The sequence below is a fragment of the Cyrtonyx montezumae genome, unplaced genomic scaffold (genome assembly GCF_038088225.1).
Source record: "Cyrtonyx montezumae isolate F1298 unplaced genomic scaffold, pur_monq_1.0 scaffold_24, whole genome shotgun sequence".
NCBI classification, from domain to species: domain Eukaryota; kingdom Metazoa; phylum Chordata; class Aves; order Galliformes; family Odontophoridae; genus Cyrtonyx; species Cyrtonyx montezumae.
Genome location: NW_027071981.1, coordinates 2432762 through 2455942, shown reverse-complemented (window position 1 = coordinate 2455942; position 23181 = coordinate 2432762). Strand labels below are relative to the sequence as shown.

The window sequence follows — 23181 nt, the reverse complement described above, 5'->3', positions numbered from 1 at the left end:
CCCTAAAGCAGGGAGAAAGGCAGATTTCTGATAAGAAGTCAAATTTTCTGCAATGACTTGGCAAAGAGAAGAAGCAGGCTTCTTTCACTTAACAGACAGGACATGTCTGAGCATCACGTTCTCATTTAGGTACATAAACTGTGATTTATTTTGAGTAACACTGTGTTGTTTTCTTAACAGATGAACGTGAGGCAGTTCAGAAGAAGACTTTCACCAAGTGGGTTAATTCCCACTTGGCACGTGTGTCATGCAGAATTACAGATCTGTACACCGACCTTCGCGATGGAAGGATGCTCATCAAACTTCTGGAAGTTCTTTCAGGAGAAAGACTTGTAAGCACTTGCTTATTAATATTCATGGTGCATTTATTCTTGGTTTGTTTTGGTGAATGCGTGGCCCAGTATTGAATATTGAAGATTCAACACTGCAAATGTCTTATGCATTAAATAGGGGATAAAAGGCTTATTATTTCAGGAACATCTGGATCCAGAAATCATTGAAATATCTTCTTACTGGATTAGGTAAAAAGCCAGAGGAAGTCTTATTTGAATGCTTCTTGCAGGTGAGAGACTGAGCAGTTCAGCAGCACACTGCCAGCTCCTGGATCTGACAGAAACAGAGCAATAAATGATGCCCATGAAATGCCAGCCCAAGTCCTGGGATATATCCCTTCTCCCCTCCCTAGGGTGTGCTGCAGGGGAGTGAAGGACAGCAGGTTGGAGAGGGCCAGCTACACACTGGGTAGCATTGCCGTGGCTTTCACTGTGCCATCATCAGTCACATCCAACTACTCAGTAATGCTCCTGGGTGTACTTGAGTCTACTGCAATAGATAAGGCTTGGATTTTTGTTGTTGCTGTTAGAGAAACACCTAAAATATATTTAATGAACAAATTCTTTGGAGAAAATCTCTCTGATATCAGCACGTGGAGGTAAGTAAAGCTCTCCAGTGAAAGATTCTGCTCTATGACAGGAAAACTGGGTGGGAGGAAATGGCTGAGTATCACTTATTCATTCATTTCCTTAAAATGATGGCTATGCTCTTAACTATCTAATTTAAAGCAATCTTTTCAAAGACATAGGAGTGTTTAGCTAAAACGTTAGGCTACATGAGGTTGCAACTGTGTAATTGCTTGTCATAGAGCAGCCCTACTAATGAGAGCTCCATGGGCTAAGACCCTGGGTAATGAATTGAACATATGGCCTACAATGTAGCATCTGTATAGTGAAGCAAGAAAGGGAGATTTCCAAATGCATCTGTGAGGTTAGAAGGAATCTCTGGCATGCAGGACAGTATCCTGTCCCAGCACCATGTGGGTGGTGGTAAACAATCTCAGTACTTGTCAGCTCTATTTTGCTGGAGATAGGTTTCTTTCTGTGTCAAATAATTTACTTCGGTGAGGTTTGTCCTGCTCACTGCAGGTAGCACTGAGGTCAGGTTTTATTTGTACAACGTGCTCCATTATTTGAGCATTCTGGCAGCATTCTGGCACCTCCGTTTAGATCTTTGTATCTACCTGCCAAGATCTGACTTTCAGTGTCAAGTAGCAGTGGTGGAGTGCAGACCAGCCGTGTGACTCTTGCTGCGTGATTCATTCACATATTTTACTCCAGGTTTCAAAAATGCAAGAAGAGCTTACACAAGCTGTTTGGGTGGGCAGGGTGCTGGAGTCACCTGATGACAGTGAACTCACATTATCGTCAGCGTATTGCATTGGCGGCTGTCTGCACTACCACAAACTCCTTTTTATTGTTGCTTTGTTATCTCAGGATGGAGGAGAGCAGTCTCTGTTTGTACAGTACATTCCACCACACCTTCCTCTGCAAACAAGAATACAGATAACACAGAGCACTAAGCTTTGAGACAGTTACACACAGCACAAACATTCTGGGAGCATCAGCACATAGCATCCACTTGCTGATGTTCTCCAACCTTTTGGAATTTGTTGTGGCTCTCACTGGTTAAGTTCTGACATTGCCATGGCACCCAAGCAGGAATGCAAAGGCAGGACCGTATGCAGAACATTTGAAAGCAAGACAAGAAACATCATATTTTCAGAAAACAATAAACAAGCCTAGAAACTAGTATAGATCATTATTTTAATATGATGTGCTTACTGGTGCACTTGAACAGGAATTATACGCTCATATTTGAATCCAGGATTCTGGAGCTGGAGCCTGTGGAACAGAGTTGCTGTGCCAGGCCCACTGCCCTCTGGGTCAGAGCCTTTCCCTCACCCCCAGCTGCCCCTCCCCTGATGCAGCTCCATGCCCATCCTTCCTTCTGCACTGCCCACCGCTTCCTGTGAGGGGCTGCAGCTGCCATCAGGCCTCCACTCAGCTCCTCTGCTCTGTGCTGAGCAAACCCAGGGCCCTCAGTGCTCTCAATATGTCTTCTCCTCTGGACCTTTCTCCAGCTTTGTAACCCTCTGGTAGCTCGATGTCCATTCTGAACTGTAGCACCCAGAGTGCAGGCAGTGCTGGTGGTGAGGCCATGCAACTCAGGGCCTGATGCCCCAGGGCACAGTTGTGGTACCATTATCCTTGAGATGTAAATAGGTGGTTGAATATGCAAGACAAATGCATGCAGTTTTGGTGGCTGGAAGTGGGCTACCTGAGTGACTCAGCTTGTTGGAATGAAGAGTTACTATGCATTTTTTTTCTTCCATTTACAGTAATACAAGCTTTTCTTCTCCTTTTTACCTTCTAGCCCAAACCAACTAAGGGAAGGATGCGCATCCATTGCTTGGAGAATGTTGATAAAGCCCTGCAGTTCCTGAAAGAGCAACGAGTGCACCTGGAAAACATGGGATCTCATGATATTGTGGATGGGAATCACAGGCTGACACTTGGCCTTATTTGGACTATTATCCTGAGATTCCAGGTGAGGATGTACTCATTACACACATACCTATGCATGTGTGTTGTGAGTTTTCCGTACGTACTTGTAATTTGTTTTATCTTGCTTTTTAAGATTGGAGCATTCCTAAACCCTTCAACTTGATGGGAGATAAAGGTGCTTGGCATCTGATGGGACATGCTTCAGAGCTGAGGGAGGAGAGTGTAACTTCAAGATCTTTAGTGTCAGTCACTGGGAGTTAGGGCTTAGGTCTCCTGTGCAGAGGGTCATACATTTTCATTTTTTAACTGCTAACAAATATGAAGCTCCAGTCACAGACATATAGAATCATAGAGTCATAGAATGGTTTGGGTTGGAAGGGACCTTTAAGATCATCTAGTTCCAACCCTCTGCTGTAGGCAGGGACACGTCCCTCTAGACCAGGTTGCTCACAGCCCATCCAGCCTGGCCTTGAATGGCTCCAGGGAGGGGACATCCACAACCTCACTGGGCAGCCTGTTCCAGTGACTCACCACCCTCACAGTAACGAATTTCTTCCTAATACCTAGTCTAAATCTACCCTGTTCCAGTTTAAAACAATTTCTCATCATCCTGTCACTATATGCCCTCATAAAAAGTCCCTCCCCAGCTTTTCCACTGTCTCATGATTACTTCAGCCAAGGATGCCCCCAGCTTTTGCATCCCCAACCTGTCTGTTTTTGTTCTTAAGAACAAGGTCCACCGGAACACCTCCCACCACCTGGACCAGGAATTTATCCTCAGTGGATTCCAGGAGTCTCCTGGATAGCATACAGCTCACGAAGTCCCTTTCCCAGCAGACATCTGGGTGGTTGAAATCTCTCATCAGGATGAGAGCCTGCGAGTGTGATGTTTCTTATAGCTGAAGCAAGGAGGACTTGCCAACAGGCTTTCCTTGGTCAGGTTGCCTTTACTAGACCCCAGCCACCAGGTGTCCTTTACTGGTCTGGTCCCTAATTTTTACCCACAAGCTCTTCACCTGATCGTGGCTGTTTTTTGAAGACAACTTTTTGCAGTGTATCTGCTTCTTAACATAGAGGACAACTCCCCTGCCCTTATCCCTTCTGAACAGCTTGTAGCCCTTGATCTCAGTATTGCAGTTTCACCTTGCAGGGTAAAACTAAGGTGCTACCTAGAACAGGGTTTGCCTTGGCAATTGGAAATATTTTCTGGTGAAGTTCAAACTATAGACTAAAGAAACAGTAATGGTCCAGTAAAATAAGGGCATATGAAGCTTTCTCTTGACATGAATATTCTTAACCAAGGAAAAGCCTGTGCCTGTGCTAACCTGCTTTTTGGGTCATCATAGATTTCCTTTGCTAGTTAGGTTATGATACAGTGTCCTTCCTCTTTTTTTAAGAAGAAGAAAGATGTGTTTTCTCAAAGAGAAGCTTTACAACTTCTGTGTTAATTTCAGATCCAAGATATCAGTGTTGAAACTGAGGACAACAAGGAGAAGAAGTCTGCTAAGGATGCATTGCTTTTGTGGTGCCAGATGAAGACAGCTGGGTGAGTGTGGATTAAGTGATTATCTCTAAAACTCCTACAACATTTTGAGTTTTCATTGAAATCATTTAAAATAGGCAAATACATGCATTTCCTTAAGCAAATTTGAACAAGAAAAGTACATTGATGTTTACAAGTCAGAAAATTCTGATTTATTATGTTAATTCTATGCGATAAACAAATGAATATATAGTAAAAGCTGACCCTACTTTGAAGAAATAATGATGTTAAGGTTTTTGCTGCCAGCTTTTCCTCTTTGCACATACAGTGGCATAAAGGTATCAGCTGTGCCCTGGTGTACAGTTCCCTTAGATGATGCAGTAGCTGAGTCCTTTCTTGTAAAGAATGGACATATGCCATTTGCTTCTATCTGGATTTTCACTATCAGAGTGAAGGTGAATTTCATGTGTCCTGGCTCTCCAGCTTTTCTCACGTGGTCTGTGAAAAATCTAGAAGGAACAGAACTGCCCTGGATTTAGTCGAACTTTCCCTTTTGATTACAGTGTGAGCAGGCTGAAGGCAAGCTGATAATTTGCTGTATTCAGTCTGTGTCTTGTGCATATTGATTGATTAGGTTTTCCTGGACATTAAAAGCTGCTGTCAACTCTGTTGTCACTTAAGGCTTTTTTTTTTTAACTTTTTCAGTGCTCAAAAATAAAATTACTTCTTGTTTAATGGCATAAGATACAGATGTGCATTTTAAGTCTCAAGAGTGCTGACACATGTATTCTGGCCTTCCAAAAGTATTTTTGCCCTCCGGGCATAATGCTTTTTCTGTTCACATTTAGTCAAATGTAGTGGGACCCACCCATCATGGTGGATGTCAGCAAAGGTTGGTCTCTTGTCTTGGTTGAATCTTTGACTGTGAACTATAAGCTGGGGAGCCAGAATTCACAACGATTTATTTTGAGAGCTGCAAGGAAAATAAACCAGTGGTAAGCTGGCTTCTGTTTCATGCTCTGTGAATCTATGGCTTAGCCACATGCATATCAATTCTGCTGGTTTAGGGGAGTGAAAAAGATGCTCTTACTTCTAGTGCCTGATTAGAAAACAGTTATGAAGGTAAATTGTCCATGGAGGGAAGGAATGTCCCTCCATTAGTTTTACAACAAATAAGTCACTTCTGCAACCAGCCCTTAGCAACAGAACACACAGAGCTGCAGTGGACGTGCGGTATTGATTGTGCTCTCTTTGTTGTGGCAGTTACCCCAATGTCAACATTCACAACTTTACAACAAGCTGGAGGGATGGAATGGCTTTCAATGCACTAATACACAAGCACAGGTACGTGTGGTCTGGGGAAATGTCCTGAAGGATTTTGAAAGCTTGTACTGTTGAAGTGTGCACTGTGTTTTGAAGTTACCTTGCAGCCTGATTTTAGAATCTGTGGAGAGGAGGAAGTTGAAGAATGACTTGGGAGTTTTACAGCAACTTGCCTTTCACTTTTTCACTCTTGTGTTTGCTGTGAGCTCATCTGGCCAACAGCTTCTCACACCACAATGTGTGTTAGTTGTGTTTGGTTTCAGAAGAATAAATTACACGCACTGTTGTTTGGTTCTGTGTCTGACCACATTGGAGAAGTCCTTATACCTTACTGTGTAGCCAGTTGTGAGTTGTGAATTAGCGTACCAGGAGAATGGAATGCAGTGGCAGCCTGAAAGGGAAAGAATCACTGGGCAGAGACTGCAGAGTCTGCTGCAAAGTTGGGCACAGCTGCAGTGCCACTCATTGGTGAGCTCAGGTGGAGTTAGTGGGGATGGCTTCCACACTCACCTTGTCAGGAGTAGAGACTGACTGATCACTTGCATTTGTCCCTGGTAAACTACTGTTATTTTTTGTCATGGGCTAGGTTCTGCTGGCCTGCTAACTGCTAGGTGTTACTTCATTCCTCTTAATTCTCACACTGAAATGCATAGGGGTAGTTGTGCAAGTGAAACCTCGGCAGCATGAGAGGCCAGGTTTTCTGAGGGTGGCACATTCTATGGCATTTGTTCATTTGAGGGTGGCTGTGCTGTGCTTTGGCAAATCTGAAGAATTTTTCATCCCGTCCAGGCCTGATCTGATCGATTTTGACAAGCTGAAGAAATCAAATGCACACTACAATCTGCAGAACGCTTTTAACCTTGCTGAGCAACACCTTGGTCTTACTAAGCTCCTGGACCCTGAGGGTAAGAATTCCTGCAGTTTTAACACTTTGCAGCTCTTAGTGGGCTCTTTTCTCCCACCAGTCCTTGTCAGAGCACGCTGTTTTGTGATAGCTTCTTGCCTTGAAGAGCAGCTGGCTGGATGCTGCTGACTCACTCGATGGTACAGCCAGAGAGGGAAGGAGCGAGTGCAAGATGTCTCCTGCAGAGAACTGAGCAGTGGAACCAAAACAGCTCTAAATTCAGAATTTATATTCCTCCATCTGACAAGACCACTGGATTGGCCATAAAAATCATAAAATCATTCCAATTAGAGACGTCCTTCTGGCGTGCTCTGAAAAAAGGCTTTTTGTTTGTCATCCTGAACCAGGAGATTACTGATGTGGGTTTCACCCAATAGTTTGCTGTTTCTTTCAGACTCCTGGTGAGATTTTTTGCATGTACTTATGAGGTTGTGCACTCACATGTGCTGGAAGGAATGCTCACAATTCTAGGACAAAATTTTTCTGTCACAGGGCAAATAAATAGAGGCCTGTGCCTGGGCAAGTTTCTTCTTGCTTGTTTTCCAGTACCTCGCAATTGCTACAGAAAAAAAACCTATTTGTTTTCGATCCATATAACTCAGAAGATTTGCCTGGACAGACATGCCATTCGTTTAGCATTTCTCCTCATACTGATAGAGCACTGAAGATTTTAATTAGCAGTAGGTGTGTTGACTCACATGAACACTAGAGGAGTAGTTCAGCTGTGCAGTCTGTGACAAAATGGTGAGCCAGATGCCAGGGCCCAAAGATCTCCAGCCCAGCTTCAGCCATGGTCTGCACTGAGGTGGGTAAAGGAATACTCAGTGACAGTGTACAACACTGGGTTGAGAATCCAGAACCACTCCAACACTGCTCACTATGTTTCTGATTAGCAGTTGAACTGCCACTGAACCCGTTTCTCTGACTCTTGAACCCATTCTTGTTAGATTCTTAGCTTTGTTGTTTTAATCCATGCACTCCCACTGTGCTAAGACAACTCATGTTTACTTTGCAGATATCAGTGTTGATCATCCTGATGAAAAGTCAATCATCACTTATGTGGTGACATATTACCACTACTTCTCCAAAATGAAAGCTTTAGCTGTGGAAGGAAAGCGCATTGGAAAGGTTTGCAAGTTCAAGTTATAAGTTATTGCAAAGTGATTTAAATCTTTTGATTTTTCTTTTTTCTTTTCCTCTCGAGTGTTAAACCGTAGAGAGTCCACTGTATGGTGGTTCTTAGTTTTGCTTTTGAAATGCATTTTGAATGTTAAATATTCCCATATGACCACGAGGAGTAGTTAATTTCCAGCTGCCTCTTATTAGAAAACATTTGGCTGGTGTTTTATTTTTGCTTGTTAATTTTGCATCGTTGCTGCTTTTCATCACCCTCTGGGTCTTCTGTCTCTTCTGAAGCCCAAACAAGTCCCTCATTTAAAAAACATGCCGTCATTCTCTGCCCTTTGGCAAAGCTGCCCCTATTCTTATAGCTGGCAGAGTAGATGTGGATCCTGTTGGGAGCCTCTGCTCTGCCCCTCTGTGGCCTTGGGATCGTGGGGATTCAGCACCGAAAAGTGCAAAGCCCTTCTACCTCAGCGAACTCAGACTGATTCATAAACCCATGTAGATTCTTTTATGCAGCTCGTTGGATTTAGATGATGCTGAAGAATGCTGCCCTTGTTACTCAGCTTATTTTGTGCTGCTTGTTGCAGGTGCTTGACAATGCCATCGAAACAGAGAAAATGATAGAGAAATACGAATCGCTGGCATCTGACCTCCTGGAGTGGATTGAGCAAACCATTATCATCCTCAACAACCGTAAATTTGCCAACTCGCTGGTTGGTGTGCAGCAGCAGCTACAGGCATTCAACACCTACCGCACAGTAGAGAAGCCACCCAAGTAATTTCAATCTTAGCTTAAAAAAACCCAGTGGTCTTGTTTTGTTCAGTCACTTGTTGGTTTTTTTGGGAAAGCAAATGCATTTAGGTGATTTTATCTTGGCTGAAGAATTTATTTTTCTGAGCATTACTAGATATCACCTTTCTAACTGGCACTGACCATTATTGGTTAGATTCTGTTTGCTTTATGCTATTTGATATGCATACAGTAATAAGAATAGCAGTAATAATCACTGAAAACAAGTGTGCTGTTTGCGGGATCTCATGGTGCTGGAAGCTGTCCCTTCACAGAGATGCAGTAATGGTGTGCCACGTTGGTATGGCAATATCACTCATCGTGCTCACTAGCAGCATGTAATACCAGGACACAGCAATTAAAGGGCTCTTAACTGTTTTTCCAAAATCAAGAGGAAGTGTGTCTGGCTTCATAAAGCATAGCTGTGCTTGCTAAAAATGATATGACCAGAGCCAGGCGTTTTATTTCTGGAAAGTTTATTTTAGCATTATGTTATCAGATCTGTTTATTATTTTGTCTAATGTAAGTTATAATGGATAATAATGACAGTCAAGAGCATTACAGAATATCCAGACATCCTCTAAACTGCAGCCTATTCCCCAGTGCCTGTGCAGTTTGTTTGTTTCCCAGGCATACAGCTCAGGGAAAAGAGTGGGAAGGGTTTATCGAGTGCAGTGGGCTTTAAACAAAACCTGAGTTTCTTGAGTTGGTAAAGAAGGACAACACACGTAATGGAGTAAAAAAATATGCAGCCTTCTATCCCTCAAAGGGATTTAAATCCAAACAGACAGACAACTGTCTTCGGTGAAGGAATTAGTTTGTTTCTGCTTGGCCCAGTTGGTTGCAGGGTGGGGGGAGGCTATTTCTGCTGCTTCCAGCTTTCACACAAGATGCAGGTGTTTATCTGAGTACCCCTTTCATAGTGTCAGTATTTTAAGGAAGTGCTTTGTAATACCTTGGTAGCCATGAAAGCTTTATTGTGACACTATTCCTTTGGAAAATTTTGTTTAGGTTTACAGAAAAAGGAAACCTGGAAGTGCTGCTTTTTACCATCCAAAGTAAAATGAGAGCCAACAATCAGAAAGTATACATGCCAAGGGAGGGCAAACTCATCTCTGACATTAACAAGGTAAACTGAGGCAGCCCATTATTTGCGACTCAGGATTCTGGTTTTTCTGTTCAGTGTCTGTCTCTGCAGTGTCTGCATACTGGGACGGTCTGAAGGTAGTATCTGCTATCTCCAGCCCTCTTATAGGGGACTGTAAGGGATGGGACAGGTGGGGGGATCTTTTCCCTTATCTCAGACTCACTGATATGAGCTGAGTCCCTGGATGGCTTCAGTATCCCTAAGCTGTTCTGCATGGTGAAAAATGCTCAGTAGTTCTGAGCAGTCAGTTATGGATCTGGTAGCCCTTCATCCTCTGGGGTCCTGGCTGTTATTAATCAGCAGAAAGTAGCAACAATATCTAGGTATTCCGTCCCTCCTCATTTAGTTTTGATGAGATACATCACAGTAGAGCTCCCTACAAGAAGAAGGTTGGTTGAGTCCCAGCAGAGCCAAGTGCAGCAGCAGACAGCCTGTGTCATTCAGGGTTATGCAACGCCTCTGCCTTCCATGGCTACAAGTGGGGAGCAGAGCTGGCCTCTATATGCCTCTCAGCCCTTCTGTCCACAGCATGGGAGAGTAAAGGAAGTACTGTGACTCATCTTGTGGGTTCTCTTTTGGGATTTAAGCAGCTATTTTTTATGTTGGTGCAGCTGACAGAGCTTCAGCAGAGCTGACAAACTCTCTCAAGGATAACAAACAGCTTAAAACTCTGAGCTTTCCTCATTTGTGTTTGATCATGTTTGGCATTCCCAGAGCAGCTGTTGCGGGTGTCTGTGGCCTCAATCTGCATCCTAGAGAGCAGTACACTGCGTGGCTCCCCTGTTTGCATTAAGCTCCTGTGCCTGGGAATGCCTAAAATACTTTGAGTTTCAGGCAATTTCACATCTGTTAGGATTTAGAGGAATTGGGGTAGTTTGTGTTTAATTGTGGGTATTTTTGTTGTTTGTAAGAAGATCTGAAAGGTGATAAGCTGGCTTTCAGCATCCTTCTAAGACTTGGTTTTTATACAAATGCCATGCGTGTGAGGGAAAAAAAAAGGACTTCTGTGCAGCCAAATAAATTTGGTGCTTGTTTTCCTTTCCAAAGCGGATGTGATAACAACAGCTGTAAATTGATTTTAGAGAGGAGAAGCCACAAATATCTAATTTTCATTTCCTGAAGGAGAAGGATAGAATCCCTTCTTTGGGAATAGCACTCAGAAAATTTGGGAAGAATTGCTGTCTTATGTGCTCAAGCCGGGTGGTTTGTGTAAGGTTCAGTGGGGGCAAATAACAAATGAACTCAAGAAAATGCATCTGAGATAAATATGGTTCAGAAAAGGAATGAATGAATGGTGACCAAAGTTGAAGTCTGCATTAGCAGACAAGCTGTAAGGCCAGCCAATATAAACCAGATATACTGGCACATACACAAAACTTGGCTGGAGTGACTTCAGTACTGATTTCATGTGAAATAGATGTGACTTACTGTATGAACACGTGTTTAGAAGGTGCGTGTTTGTCTGTTTGTTTTTTACTTGTTTTTTTTTTCCTTCACATCTTCAGGCCTGGGAAAGACTGGAAAAAGCTGAACATGAAAGAGAACTGGCACTGCGAAATGAGCTCATCAGACAAGAGAAACTGGAACAACTTGCACGCAGATTTGATCGCAAGGCAGCTATGAGAGAAACTTGGCTGAGTGAAAATCAACGTCTGGTTTCTCAGGTGCCTATGTCAGAAATGGTCTGTGTGACTCAAATGATTCCAAGTACTTAAAGGACACAGTTCTTGCAAAGGGAATCTTTTTTCTCCCATGCCACTTATTTTACTGAATCTGTGTACACTTATAAGTATTGTATATGTGAGTAAATGTATTTTTGAATATATATTACTCTCCTGTCTTTAACGCACTTGGCTTACCCATTCTCAGAGTCTGTCAGTCTGTAGTCAGGAAAAACTCATGGAAATAAACACCCACAGTTGAGATTTTCTTTACCTGAATATTCAGGTTGGTTCAGTGGAATTAGCCTGTTTATTATTGTTATTATCCACTAGAGATGGATTTAGCACAACAAAAAAATCCAACAAGAAAATTCTAGGCTACTCCTGATAGCTACCGTGGTTCTTTCCCCAAACATTATGACTATGATTTGATCAGAAGAGAGTTCAGAGCATTTTGAGATCCACAGATGCTAACGACTGTTCTGCACAACCAGAAATCACATTTAAATTTGAGCATTAGGCTTTTCTCCTCAGCTGCCACCGCTGAAGAACCGTCTCTGTCTTTACAGGATAACTTTGGCTTTGACCTTCCAGCAGTAGAGGCTGCCACGAAAAAGCACGAGGCCATTGAAACAGACATTGCAGCATATGAAGAGCGAGTCCAGGCTGTGGTTGCAGTTGCAAAGGAGCTTGAGACTGAAAATTACCATGATATCAAACGCATCACTGCAAGGAAGGACAATGTTATACGCCTCTGGGAGTACCTTCTGGAGCTACTCAGGGCACGAAGACAACGGCTGGAAATGAATCTTGGCCTACAAAAGATTTTCCAGGAGATGCTGTACATTATGGACTGGATGGATGAGATGAAGGTAAATATCCATTTGAGAACATAGAATAAATATTCTAGAGAGGCGTGTGTGTCTTTTCTTTGGTAAATTTTTAAGACTCATTTTGCCTTTCTGGTTTAGTGGGCAAATTCATAAGCAGTGAACAAATTCCTTATGCCTTATAAATGATGATTTAAAAAAAAAATAAAGATTAAAAACAATAAGGAGAAGGAGCAGGTCTGCTCCTATAAAAAGCCACTTTTCGTGTTCATGCCTCTGTCATAAGGGCCAGAGGCTTTGGTCTGGCTTGGGTGAGGATGCAGATTTTGGTGAAAGGGAATTAGATTAAATATCTCCAGTGCTGCTTACGTGGGAGTTTAGCCACCTCTTCACCACTGTGCTTTAAAAAGCAAGAAGTGTCTGCCTGTGTGTTCTGGTGGGACCTTAGAAAAGTGAGAACTGTAACTTTGTTCTCATCCTTCAGCCAGCAGAACTGGTAAGCTGTCCGAGGAAAGAAAGATGCATGTAGCTCAGTGGCACCTCACAGTACCTGGACAGAGTGTGTTGCATCGTTCCTGCTGAGAACTTAGCTTTTCTTCATCCCAGGCTTACAACTATGTTGAAGAGCATGGCCACGTTCTTTGTGGTTGTTAATTATTTGAAAAGTGTTGTTTTGAATTCACATTGGTCGTGTCTCCAGAATTTTGAAGTAATTGTGCTTATGTTCCTGTTGTTACTTTGGACTAGAGAAAAGTATAAGGCACAAAAGAGCCATTAAGAAACAAACAGCTTGTGGCCTTCCGCCCGATTTACTTGCCTTTTCCATTTTGATCAGGTGCTTCTGCTGTCACAAGACTATGGCAAACACTTGTTGGGGGTTGAAGACCTGTTGCAGAAACATGCTCTGGTGGAAGCAGACATTGCAATTCAGGCTGAGAGAGTGAGAGGGGTCAATGCCTCTGCTCAGAAGTTTGCCACCGATGGGGAAGGTAACTAGCAGCCAACATGTCCTTCTTAGCCCTGAGCCTCATTAGTTCTGCAAGGCACATTAAGTTGAATTCACCACTGGAATAAGAGAACCCACCGGTATTTGTTCGTTTGCTCAGTGTGTCAATGATTAATTCATCCAGGTAACTCACTCAAGATTTCGGTTTGCCTAGGATGTCACATTCCTAACCAGCAGCTGCTGTAGGTTTGTAGCATTAATTCTAGTTTGCATTTCTAATACAGACTTTAAGAAATCATCAGTGTGGTGTTTTCCCCAGTTTATGCTAATTCAAAGCAATTCCGCTGATTTAGTGACTGTAGCTAGAGTAGATAATACTTATTTTTGTAATATAAATCTGGAGAAGTGCATTTTCTTTAACTGGTAGTTTATGAATACTTTTTTTTTTTTTTTTAGGATTTGGTCTGAAAACTTAAACATTTTTAAGTTTCAGGAGACTTAACTGTAGATTCTTTACAGTAAACTTTGCAGATGGAGCTAGCAGGAGTCAAGAACTCAGATGTATGTCCCAGATGTAGAGGTGAAAATGGGTGGGACCTTGTTGTAACATGCATTCTCTATCTGAACAGGTTACAAGCCATGTGACCCACAGGTTATTAGGGACCGCGTCGCTCACATGGAGTTCTGCTACCAAGAGCTGTGCCAGCTCGCAGCTGAGCGCCGTGCCCGCTTGGAGGAGTCCCGGCGCCTCTGGAAATTCTTCTGGGAAATGGCTGAAGAAGAGGGTTGGATCAGGGAGAAAGAGCAGATCCTTTCATCTGATGACTATGGGAAGGACCTAACCAGCGTCGTCCGTCTCTTGAGTAAACATAAGGCATTTGAAGATGAAATGAGTGGTCGCAGTGGCCACTTTCAGCAGGCTATAAAAGAAGGTGAAGACATGATTGCGGAAGAGCATTTTGGGTCTGAGAAAATCAGAGAAAGAATTAAGGATATTCGGGAGCAGTGGGCTAACTTGGAACAGTTATCTGCCATTAGGAAGAAACGTCTGGAGGAAGCCTCTCTCCTTCACCAGTTCCAAGCTGATGCTGATGACATTGATGCATGGATGTTGGACATCCTCAAAATCGTCTCCAGCAATGATGTTGGCCATGATGAATATTCCACTCAGTCCTTGGTCAAGAAACACAAGGATGTTGCCGAAGAGATCGCAAGCTACCGGCCAACCATTGACTCGCTTCATGAACAGGCAAAGGCACTACCGCAGGAGCACGGCGGCTCTCCAGATGTGCAAGGCAGGTTGTCTGGAATAGAAGAAAGATACAAAGAGGTTGCTGAGCTGACTCGGCTGCGTAAACAGGCTTTGCAGGATACCCTTGCTCTTTATAAGATGTTCAGTGAGGCGGATGCTTGTGAACTTTGGATTGATGAGAAGGAGAAGTGGCTGAACAATATGCAGATTCCAGAGAAGCTGGAGGACCTGGAAGTGATCCAGCACAGGTGAGAGTGGCTTTACCAGGAAGTTTGGGAAATACTGGATGGGAAACGGTATTTTTGCACCAGCTACCTTTGTCGAATTGGCCATGACTGAGATTCTTTAATACCTTTGTGATTATTTTTTTTCCAGATTTGAAAGCTTAGAACCAGAAATGAACAATCAGGCTTCCCGTGTTGCGGTAGTGAACCAAATTGCAAGACAGTTAATGCATAGTGGCCATCCAAGTGAGAAAGAGATAAAAGCACAGCAAGATAAGCTCAACACGAGGTAAGTGAAGGCCAAACAGTTGTGAAAAATGTGATGCTGGATGAAGAAAGTACACTGGGGTCACTTGTATTTCTTAAATGTCTTTTTTAATGCATTCTGGTGTTCTTACCTCAAATACGTTGAAGGTAAGCCTTTAAGTATAAAGCTTCAAAAGCAAAGAGAGCTGTCTTTGACATATTTGATTAGCAGATGGAGTTCTGCAGTTGATTTTAACCAGGTCCTCAGTGTACCTGGTGGAAGCTTACTGTAGTGGCTATTACGATAAACAAGAAATCACTGTCTGAAATATCTCATCTGAACTCTCGATCGTTTTCTGGCTTCACAGTCCATTGAGAGAGTGTGTTTAGTGTGACAGTTAGAGGTGGCTAGCAGTTTTTCACTTAAGGAGTGATTATACTTGGAAAGACTCAAAGTTGCTTATACTTGGTGTAGTCTAATAAATGCCACAGCTTGGTTAATATGTGTGTTGATACAACTGTTAATAATATGGAAAGGACTGAGAAAGCACAAGTAAGTTAGGTTATTTCACAGCTTCACAAACTGATTTGAGTAGCTGCCCACTCCGCGGTGTTGTTATACCCTTTTCCCTTGGTGTATATGAGTCTCAATTTATCTGCCTTTTTCTCCTCATAAATTTCAGATGGAGCCAGTTCAGAGAACTGGTAGACAGGAAGAAGGATGCCCTGCTCTCTGCCTTAAGTATCCAGAATTACCACCTTGAATGTAATGAAACCAAGTCCTGGATCAGGGAGAAAACCAAAGTGATTGAATCCACACAAGATTTGGGTAATGATCTAGCTGGAGTGATGGCTCTGCAGCGGAAGCTGACAGGGATGGAACGTGACCTGGTAGCCATCGAAGCTAAGCTCAGTGACCTGCAGAAGGAGGCAGAAAAGTTGGAATCAGAGCATCCAGACCAGGCACAAGCTATCCTTTCACGGCTTGCAGAAATCAATGATGTATGGGAAGAAATGAAGACCACCCTGAAAAACCGGGAGGAGTCTCTTGGAGAGGCAAGCAAACTGCAGCAGTTCCTGAGAGATCTGGATGACTTCCAGTCTTGGCTATCCAGAACGCAGACTGCAATTGCCTCCGAAGACATGCCGAACACACTGACAGAGGCCGAGAAGCTGCTCACTCAGCACGAGAATATTAAGAACGAAATCAACAATTATGAGGAAGACTATCAGAAAATGAGGGACATGGGCGAGATGGTGACACAAGGGCAAACTGATGCTCAGTACATGTTCCTACGCCAGCGCCTGCAAGCTTTGGACACTGGGTGGAATGAGCTTCACAAAATGTGGGAGAACAGGCAAAATCTCCTTTCCCAGTCTCATGCCTACCAGCTCTTTCTCAGAGATACCAAGCAAGCAGAAGCATTTCTTAATAACCAGGTAAGTGGCAGAGATCCACTTGGCTTCATTTCCATGAGTTAACATATACTGCAAGGAGCTAACAAACAAGATTGTTCAACAAGAGAACTGAGAACAGATAAATTACCTTTTTTTTTTTTCCTAACTGCAATTTGCTCTTTATATTTACTTTTAACTGTTCTCAGGAGGCTTTTCTTTTCATATGTGTTGAATCTGTTGACAGAGCTTACAGCATAGCCCGAGAACAATACTGTTACCTCTCTGATTTGTGTTTTAAACACAGGAGTATGTTCTGGCACACACAGAAATGCCCACTACCTTGGAAGGAGCAGAAGCTGCTATTAAAAAACAGGAGGATTTCATGACCACCATGGATGCGAATGAAGAGAAGATCAATGCAGTTGTAGAGACAGGCAGGAGGCTGGTTAGTGATGGGAACATTAACTCGGATAAAATCCAAGAGAAAGTGGACTCTATTGATGACAGGTAAGGTCAGAGTGACAGCAGAATGTAGCTGTGTTTCGTTTCCTTTCTCTGAGAAATGGTATTTTACTGGAATAGAAAGGCAAAGTGACTTGTTAGAAGATGTCTGTTGCTAACTGTTTTCTTTGTCCTGTGTGTAAGTAGGAGCTTTGATGTTTCAAAAACATGCTTGGCTACCTTAATTAAATGTTACCTGTCCCATTTTCCGAAGACTTACTAGGGAATGGGCTCACTAGTCAGAATTTGGCTGCAGGAGTGTTGCCACATAGTTCTTGGAGTATTGTCAGCCTTACTATCATACTCCCGTGGAAGCAGTAGCAGTAGCTGTACTTGATTCTACAACACTTAAATTTCCTCTGCTATCTCCTAGCTGATTTAGTTACAGTAATATATTCCTGTCCTTCCTCTGGGGATGTGGCTCTTCAAGAGTGTAATTGGCATTTTATCTACCCCATCCACTTGGCTTTGAACATGTTTTCCACGTTACCTGGCTCTACTGAAATGAGGTTAGAAAGCCTTGGTACAAATGCATCTTTCATCCTAGAAAAAAGGATTTTGCTTTGTCTCTTTAGCTGTGGTTGCTATAGACATTTCAAGGGTTGCATTTTCTTTGAGAACCGAATGTTTAGTTTTGATGGCTACGATTGAAAGTTCTGTCTTCAATTGGTTTGAATAACAGCAGAATCTTTCAAAGTGATTTTCAGTCATGATTGTCAGAACACAGCAGTGAGCTCCTGCAGAACTTTTATGTCAAACACTACTGACCAGCTTCTGTCGGACTTGCATCCTCCTGCAGCCAGGAAGCTCAGGTTGCCAGATGCTTTTATCTTCAGAGAGAACTGAGCTGAAGCAGTGCAGATGATGTTGTACCTCTCCTGTTTTTCTAAACATTTCACACCATATGTGTACCCGTTTTAGCTGTGGCCTGAGGCTTTAAAAAAAGGTGCATGTTCTTGTTCCCAGAGCTTGTGTGAGTCCTCGGGCCTCGTAACCCCAAGGATAGCTCACCTTTTCCTTCTTTCTATGGCCAGCTTGATTCTCTTTAGATTCTGAAGAGAATCTGCAAAGATCGAAGAAAGGAGATGACAGAAAGCAACCTGGGATCTGAGTTTGTTCACTTAATTGAGTTTGCAGCTGCAGCAACTTAGAACCCAAGTCCAGACACAAACAGGTTTCTTTGTGTGAAGATAATGGTTTCCTTTTCTGGAAGACAATACAGATAAAGGAAGAACTTACATGTGCCTTTTGTACAGCACTGGAGCACAATGAGCTTATCCAGTCAGCACCTTCATTTGTTCTTCTTTTCCTGAAAGCAGTGGTGTGCACAGGGGCTCCTGCTGCCCACCACTGCGGTGCTTTGATGACCATTTCCCCAGCACAGCTCCTCCTCTGTGTCCCTGCGGTACCCTGCTCAGCCAGCTGTGCTGCCCTGACTGCAGCTGGTGTGCTGGTCCCCCCAGAAGGATTGGCAAGTCTCAGAGGCTGCATTTTTTCTTAACTCATTTTTTTTTCCCAACGCATTTCCTCAATTCCAAAGCTATTTATGCAGAGTGCTGCAAAAGTCATCCGGTGTGCTGTTATCCAGGAAATCCGTGTGATTGCTCTCTGAGTCTGTAAGGTTGATAAGCCTCAAGAACAAAGCCGTGGGTTGGGTGTAGTGGGAGTGGTGGCAGAGGAAGCCTCTTCAGTTTTACGAAAGATTGCTCTCCCAACCAAGCTCCTCTTGGATGTTGTAACAAAAGACAAAACCAAACAAACTCCAGTATGCGCAGTGGCTCCACGCTTCCTGTGCTCTTTGTAGTTTTTTATATTGTTTTATTTTTTATATATGGTGTTTGGGTTTTTGGTTGTTGTTTTTTTACAGTAATGCTTGCAGGCTAACCCACTGTCCGTTGAGAGCAGACAGCATTTCAGGGTGAGGGCTTAGCACCTCAGCAGGCATGGGAGACACCGGGCCGAGGGAGGAGAAGAGGCTGCAGAAGGAGATACAACTTCTGCACTATTTTAGCAGAGATCAAAATTAAAATAAATAGGAATTAAGGAGAAAGCAAGAGGAGGAGAAGATGGGTTTGAACAAAGCTGCCATCAAGAAGGGGAACTGGAGCAAGCCATCAGCACGTTTGTGGCACACAAGATCCAGTTATGCTCCTGTAAGGACAGTGGCGAGTCCAAGTTTTGTTTCTGCTTAAATTGAACTGAAATAATTTTTTTCTCCTTGCCCGTTCAGAAAAGAGAACGCCCTCCGTTTGCTGGAACAATTAAGTAAGTTAGAACTGCCTAGCATATATCTCAGTGTTCTTGACAAGCAGTAGCATTTATGCTACGTATAAGATTTATTAGGGGCTTTGAAACCCACAGGTTTACAGTTTAACCACAGGAGATGCTGTCAGCTTCCAGCATTGTTAACCTTCTCAGGGGGCTGTGGGGAGGCAGCCTGGGAGCATTATGGCAATTTTTGGTGCTCTGCTCTTCGAGTGATTTGAGTCAGACACATCTTCTTGCTGAACATACATCATTTTCCTATTTTAGATTCTTCATATTGTTGCCAGAAAAGAAAGATGCTCCATCCTGTTTCCTATCCTTTATTTTCCATGTAGGTCTAGCTTAGCTTGGACACTTGGATCTGAGGTTGCCTCATCAGTATATACAGAGGGAAGAACCTACTTAATGTAAACCTGGACATAGCTATAATTTAAGTAATATATGTGATAATTCACCTGAAAAGGCAGATGAATTCAAGTAGTTTTCTAAGTAACTGAAATCTGAAGAGCAAACCATTCTGTGCTAGTGTGGGATTTTCTTCCAAAACAGTTCTAGCAAATCAGTGAGAGCATCCATTGATATACCCTGAGTTTGTCAGGATCTGGGTTCCTGGCCATTCCTTGCTGCATCCCTCTCAGAAGAAAAGGACTTGACCAGTAACAGCAGCCATCAGCAGATGGGCAGCCTTTGTTAATGAAGTGCACACGTCAAGTTTGGAGCTTTTCTCCACCTCCAGGGATGCTGCAGTGCTTGTGGCCTTTGGCAGAGCCGCAGTGTGGGCCATCCTGCAGCCCCACTGTGCTCAGGAGGCTCAGCTGCAGCCAGGCTGAGCAGGCAGCTCCCAGTGCTTCTGACATCTGGATAAGAAGTTGTAATTTGAAGGGTTCTGTTCTGTTTGTTCCACTTAAGGCATGTCTGGCATACTGGTGGCAGAGGGTCGGAAAAGCTTTTGAACGATGTGGGTAGTTATGCTCTGTAATAAGAAAATTCTGAGATATGTTGCTGGAACTTGTAAAGAACGACCTGGGGAAAACAGACGCGGAATTAACCGTGTTTAGATATAAGGCAGTCTGCGTAAGGAGAACATGCTAAATTGCTTCTCAAGGCCAGTTATTCCCATTAAGAAAAAAACACATCGGTTTTGTGATAAAAAGACAGGAATTTCTTCCTGTTGCAGCAGCATCCATTCTCCGAATACCCCAGCCACATCTTCAAGTACCCAGATGAAGCCTTGCCACAATTTGACTGCTCTTCTTCAGAGAATACTCATCCTTGAGCCTCACTCCAGGCCAATTGGACAGAGAAACAGCCTTTTAATTACTTAGCTCTGAGCACCAAAGATCAGAATTATTAGACTGAAGAAGAAAAAAAAGTATTCCATCATTTATATTATTTCCCTGCATGTGTTCCCTTCAGCGTTCATGAAGCACTCTGTGGGAGATATTATTGTCAGTCTTTTTAAACTCCAGATTTCTCAACAAAATAACTTGCCTGTGCATTCTTTATTTAAATCAATGTCATAATAATTCTTTTAGTTTCCCAATTCGTGTCCTTTCCAGAATACTTGAGTCTGGAATGTAATTTCTCCTTGAATCTTTGGGGTCATCCTGATAGAATCACCCCGACAGTTAACCAGAAAAGTGCACTGTATTTGCCCAAGTGTATGCAAATGAGTCAAGAAAGCTGAGTCAGACCCACCGATGTTAGCTACCTTACAGCAGTTTTTCCTAAGGCACAGCTTGTGTCCTTCCCTTTGCACCCTCTGGTAACAGCTGCCAACATCAAGATTAGCTGGGCTTGGGCTGCATCCTCCTGCTTCCACAGTTACGCGTCCCTTCCCCGCCAGCTGATCTGTAACTCTGCTGATGACAGCTACAGCTATAGGGATGCTGCTTGTGTTGAGACAAAGGAGAAGCCATTTGCAGTCCTTTAAAGTGTTTTCTCCTATACCTCTGGCTACAGCCCTTTTGCTTTTATGCAAAACCTATCCTCAGGTTGTCCCTGTGTTTCTGGAGGCACTGCTTTGTTCCCAGAGCACTTGCTCTGGTAATTTGTAGGTCAGGAGGAGTGGTGCATTAAGCCAGTTGTTGTCAACGTAATTTATAGTCCTCAGGAACGTTAAGCCTCTGGAGATATGTGCTAACGTGGATTTATTTAGCTATTACTGTTATGTTCTGAGATCATCTTGTAAATTGCCACCCTATAAAATAATTTCCAGCTCTCTATCTTTATTATAATCTCATTCTATTACATAGCACAGTGACATTTTAATATAAGACCACGCACAGTGAGTACGATCAAATCTTACCATGTAAGTAACAAAACTGCTGAATGACAGCGGGGTCTATTCCAAATTAGGCCTCAATCAATAACATGCTCAGGGATATGTGGGGAACGTGTTCATCAGGAGCCAGGTCTGTTTGGAGAGCCCACCACATCCTGTGGGACTTGGGGTGAGCACAGTTCATCCTTCAGGAGGCACGCAGTTAGCATATTAAAAATAGGGCTTTTTGTCTAACCTTTGGTTTTTCTCTCTAGTAAGTCTTAAATGCCCTGAGAATTACATTCTGAGGTGCATGGTGCTTCTGTTGGCAGAAATACACGACCGTGTCACGTATGTTTTATTCAGTACAGCTTTTGGAAGGTTATATAAATGACTGCAGCTTTGTTAGCAGGAGGTGCAGAGCCATCAAGGTCTGTTACCAAGAGCCCTGCAGCAAATACGCACCGTGCGAAGGCCGCAGAGTGCGAGCCCCCACTGTTGCAGTTTTGAAGATTGTTTTCTTATGTTTTTTGGCAGCCTGAACTTTCCTATGGTCTTGAAATCAATGCTCCAAGTTCTGTACGTAACACTTGTGACATCCCGCTGATTTCACCATTTTCCCCGTGTATTTAACTGGTCACAAAAACAAATATGTGCTGAACTGAAGTAACCACGCTAAGTAACACATTCATATCTGAGCTTCAGATGTGCCCTTTGTTCAGGACACAGCGTGTACTTACACAACACACATATCCCAGAGAGCCTACAGGAACGAGCAAACCCAAATGCAGGGAATGCCTATTTCAGGACTTTCTCTCTGCTGTTATTTCTTTGGCTAGGCACAGGAAGAACCGTGAAGCAGCCAGCGAACTTCTGATGAGACTGAAAGATAACAGGGACCTGCAGAAGTTTCTTCAGGATTGTCAAGAGGTAAATCATCTCCTTTCAGTGGTGTCACTAATAGCTGCATCCTGCGGAAGAGCGGCCTTACCCCCCTTCGTTGCACTCGTCAGTGTTTTGCAGTCGAGTCTTCCAGTGGTATTAGCATGAAGTAAACGGTTCCCAAAACCAGCCCAAAGCTGAACACCCAGAACCCTGCAAAGGTTAACCCATTTGTTGTGCAGACTGATTTTTTTTTCCTTTCCTCCCCTAAGGTAAAAGCAGAGAAAATTGCCCAAAGCAGCGAAACTTTGTGCTGTGGGATAAGTTAATCGTGGAGAATTTGGTGGGATTACACTGAACTCTCATACTAAGAATCTTTTCTGGGGCTGTGTACGTATATTTGGCCTGAAACAGGATATTCCTGTATGTGATTAGTACGGAACACTAGCCAGAAGAATGGAAGCATAGTAAAAAGGGGAGCAGATGTAATCGGGGTAGTTTGTAACGTGTGATCTACCTGATGGTTTGCATGTGCTTTGTTAAGGACTGCGACATTAAAACAAAAACAACCAGAAACCCTTTCCAGCTTTTCTGGTGGCTTACTTGGACTCTTCACTCTGAAAGCAGCATTTTGGAGTTCAAATAGCCTTGTTCCTAGCAGGGGGAATTGAGTGAGTAATTTTCGGGTTATTTCCTGCAATTCTGACAGATACTGAAGATGGTTCAGGCCTTGCCTGTGATGCACATTAAAAGCTGGCTGTCCATACCTGAGGCCTGCAAGGACTGTGGGAATAATGCTTTCAGTTTCAAGAGCTACTGCATTAGCTGTACTTTTTTAGCCAGCCATGGGAGACTGGAAGTCACTGCAGTGTCTCTAACTGGAATTGTCCCACAGCTGGGATTTTTACAAGGAATCATACAAAATGGTACTCACAAAGTGGGCAAATGATGTTTACTGCTTGGTTGCCTAGATGCAGTCTTGTCTTCCTGCATTGCGTAAGCTGACTGGAAATTTGGCTTCAATGTTCCTTCCTTGGTAGTAAAAACATGACAGATTAGCAAAAATTCTGCTGTTATTAGCAACAGCTTCTTCCTTCCTCT

General features: G+C 43.2%; 1 protein-coding gene across 2 annotated transcripts in view; it reads left to right on the top strand.

Moving 5' to 3' along the window:
* Positions 1 to 23181, top strand: part of SPTBN1 (spectrin beta, non-erythrocytic 1) — a 121701-nt gene that overhangs the window by 71160 nt on the left and 27360 nt on the right. For both annotated transcript variants that reach the window (XM_065739439.1, XM_065739440.1), the window contains 16 exons: positions 181 to 332; positions 2710 to 2883; positions 4295 to 4386; positions 5587 to 5667; positions 6436 to 6551; positions 7566 to 7678; positions 8263 to 8450; positions 9477 to 9594; positions 11118 to 11276; positions 11843 to 12145; positions 12939 to 13092; positions 13679 to 14549; positions 14677 to 14814; positions 15455 to 16211; positions 16474 to 16676; positions 22038 to 22128. In XM_065739439.1, coding sequence (XP_065595511.1) covers positions 181 to 332; positions 2710 to 2883; positions 4295 to 4386; positions 5587 to 5667; positions 6436 to 6551; positions 7566 to 7678; positions 8263 to 8450; positions 9477 to 9594; positions 11118 to 11276; positions 11843 to 12145; positions 12939 to 13092; positions 13679 to 14549; positions 14677 to 14814; positions 15455 to 16211; positions 16474 to 16676; positions 22038 to 22128 — 3710 coding nt within the window. The remainder of the gene's footprint in view (positions 1 to 180; positions 333 to 2709; positions 2884 to 4294; positions 4387 to 5586; positions 5668 to 6435; positions 6552 to 7565; positions 7679 to 8262; positions 8451 to 9476; positions 9595 to 11117; positions 11277 to 11842; positions 12146 to 12938; positions 13093 to 13678; positions 14550 to 14676; positions 14815 to 15454; positions 16212 to 16473; positions 16677 to 22037; positions 22129 to 23181) is intronic.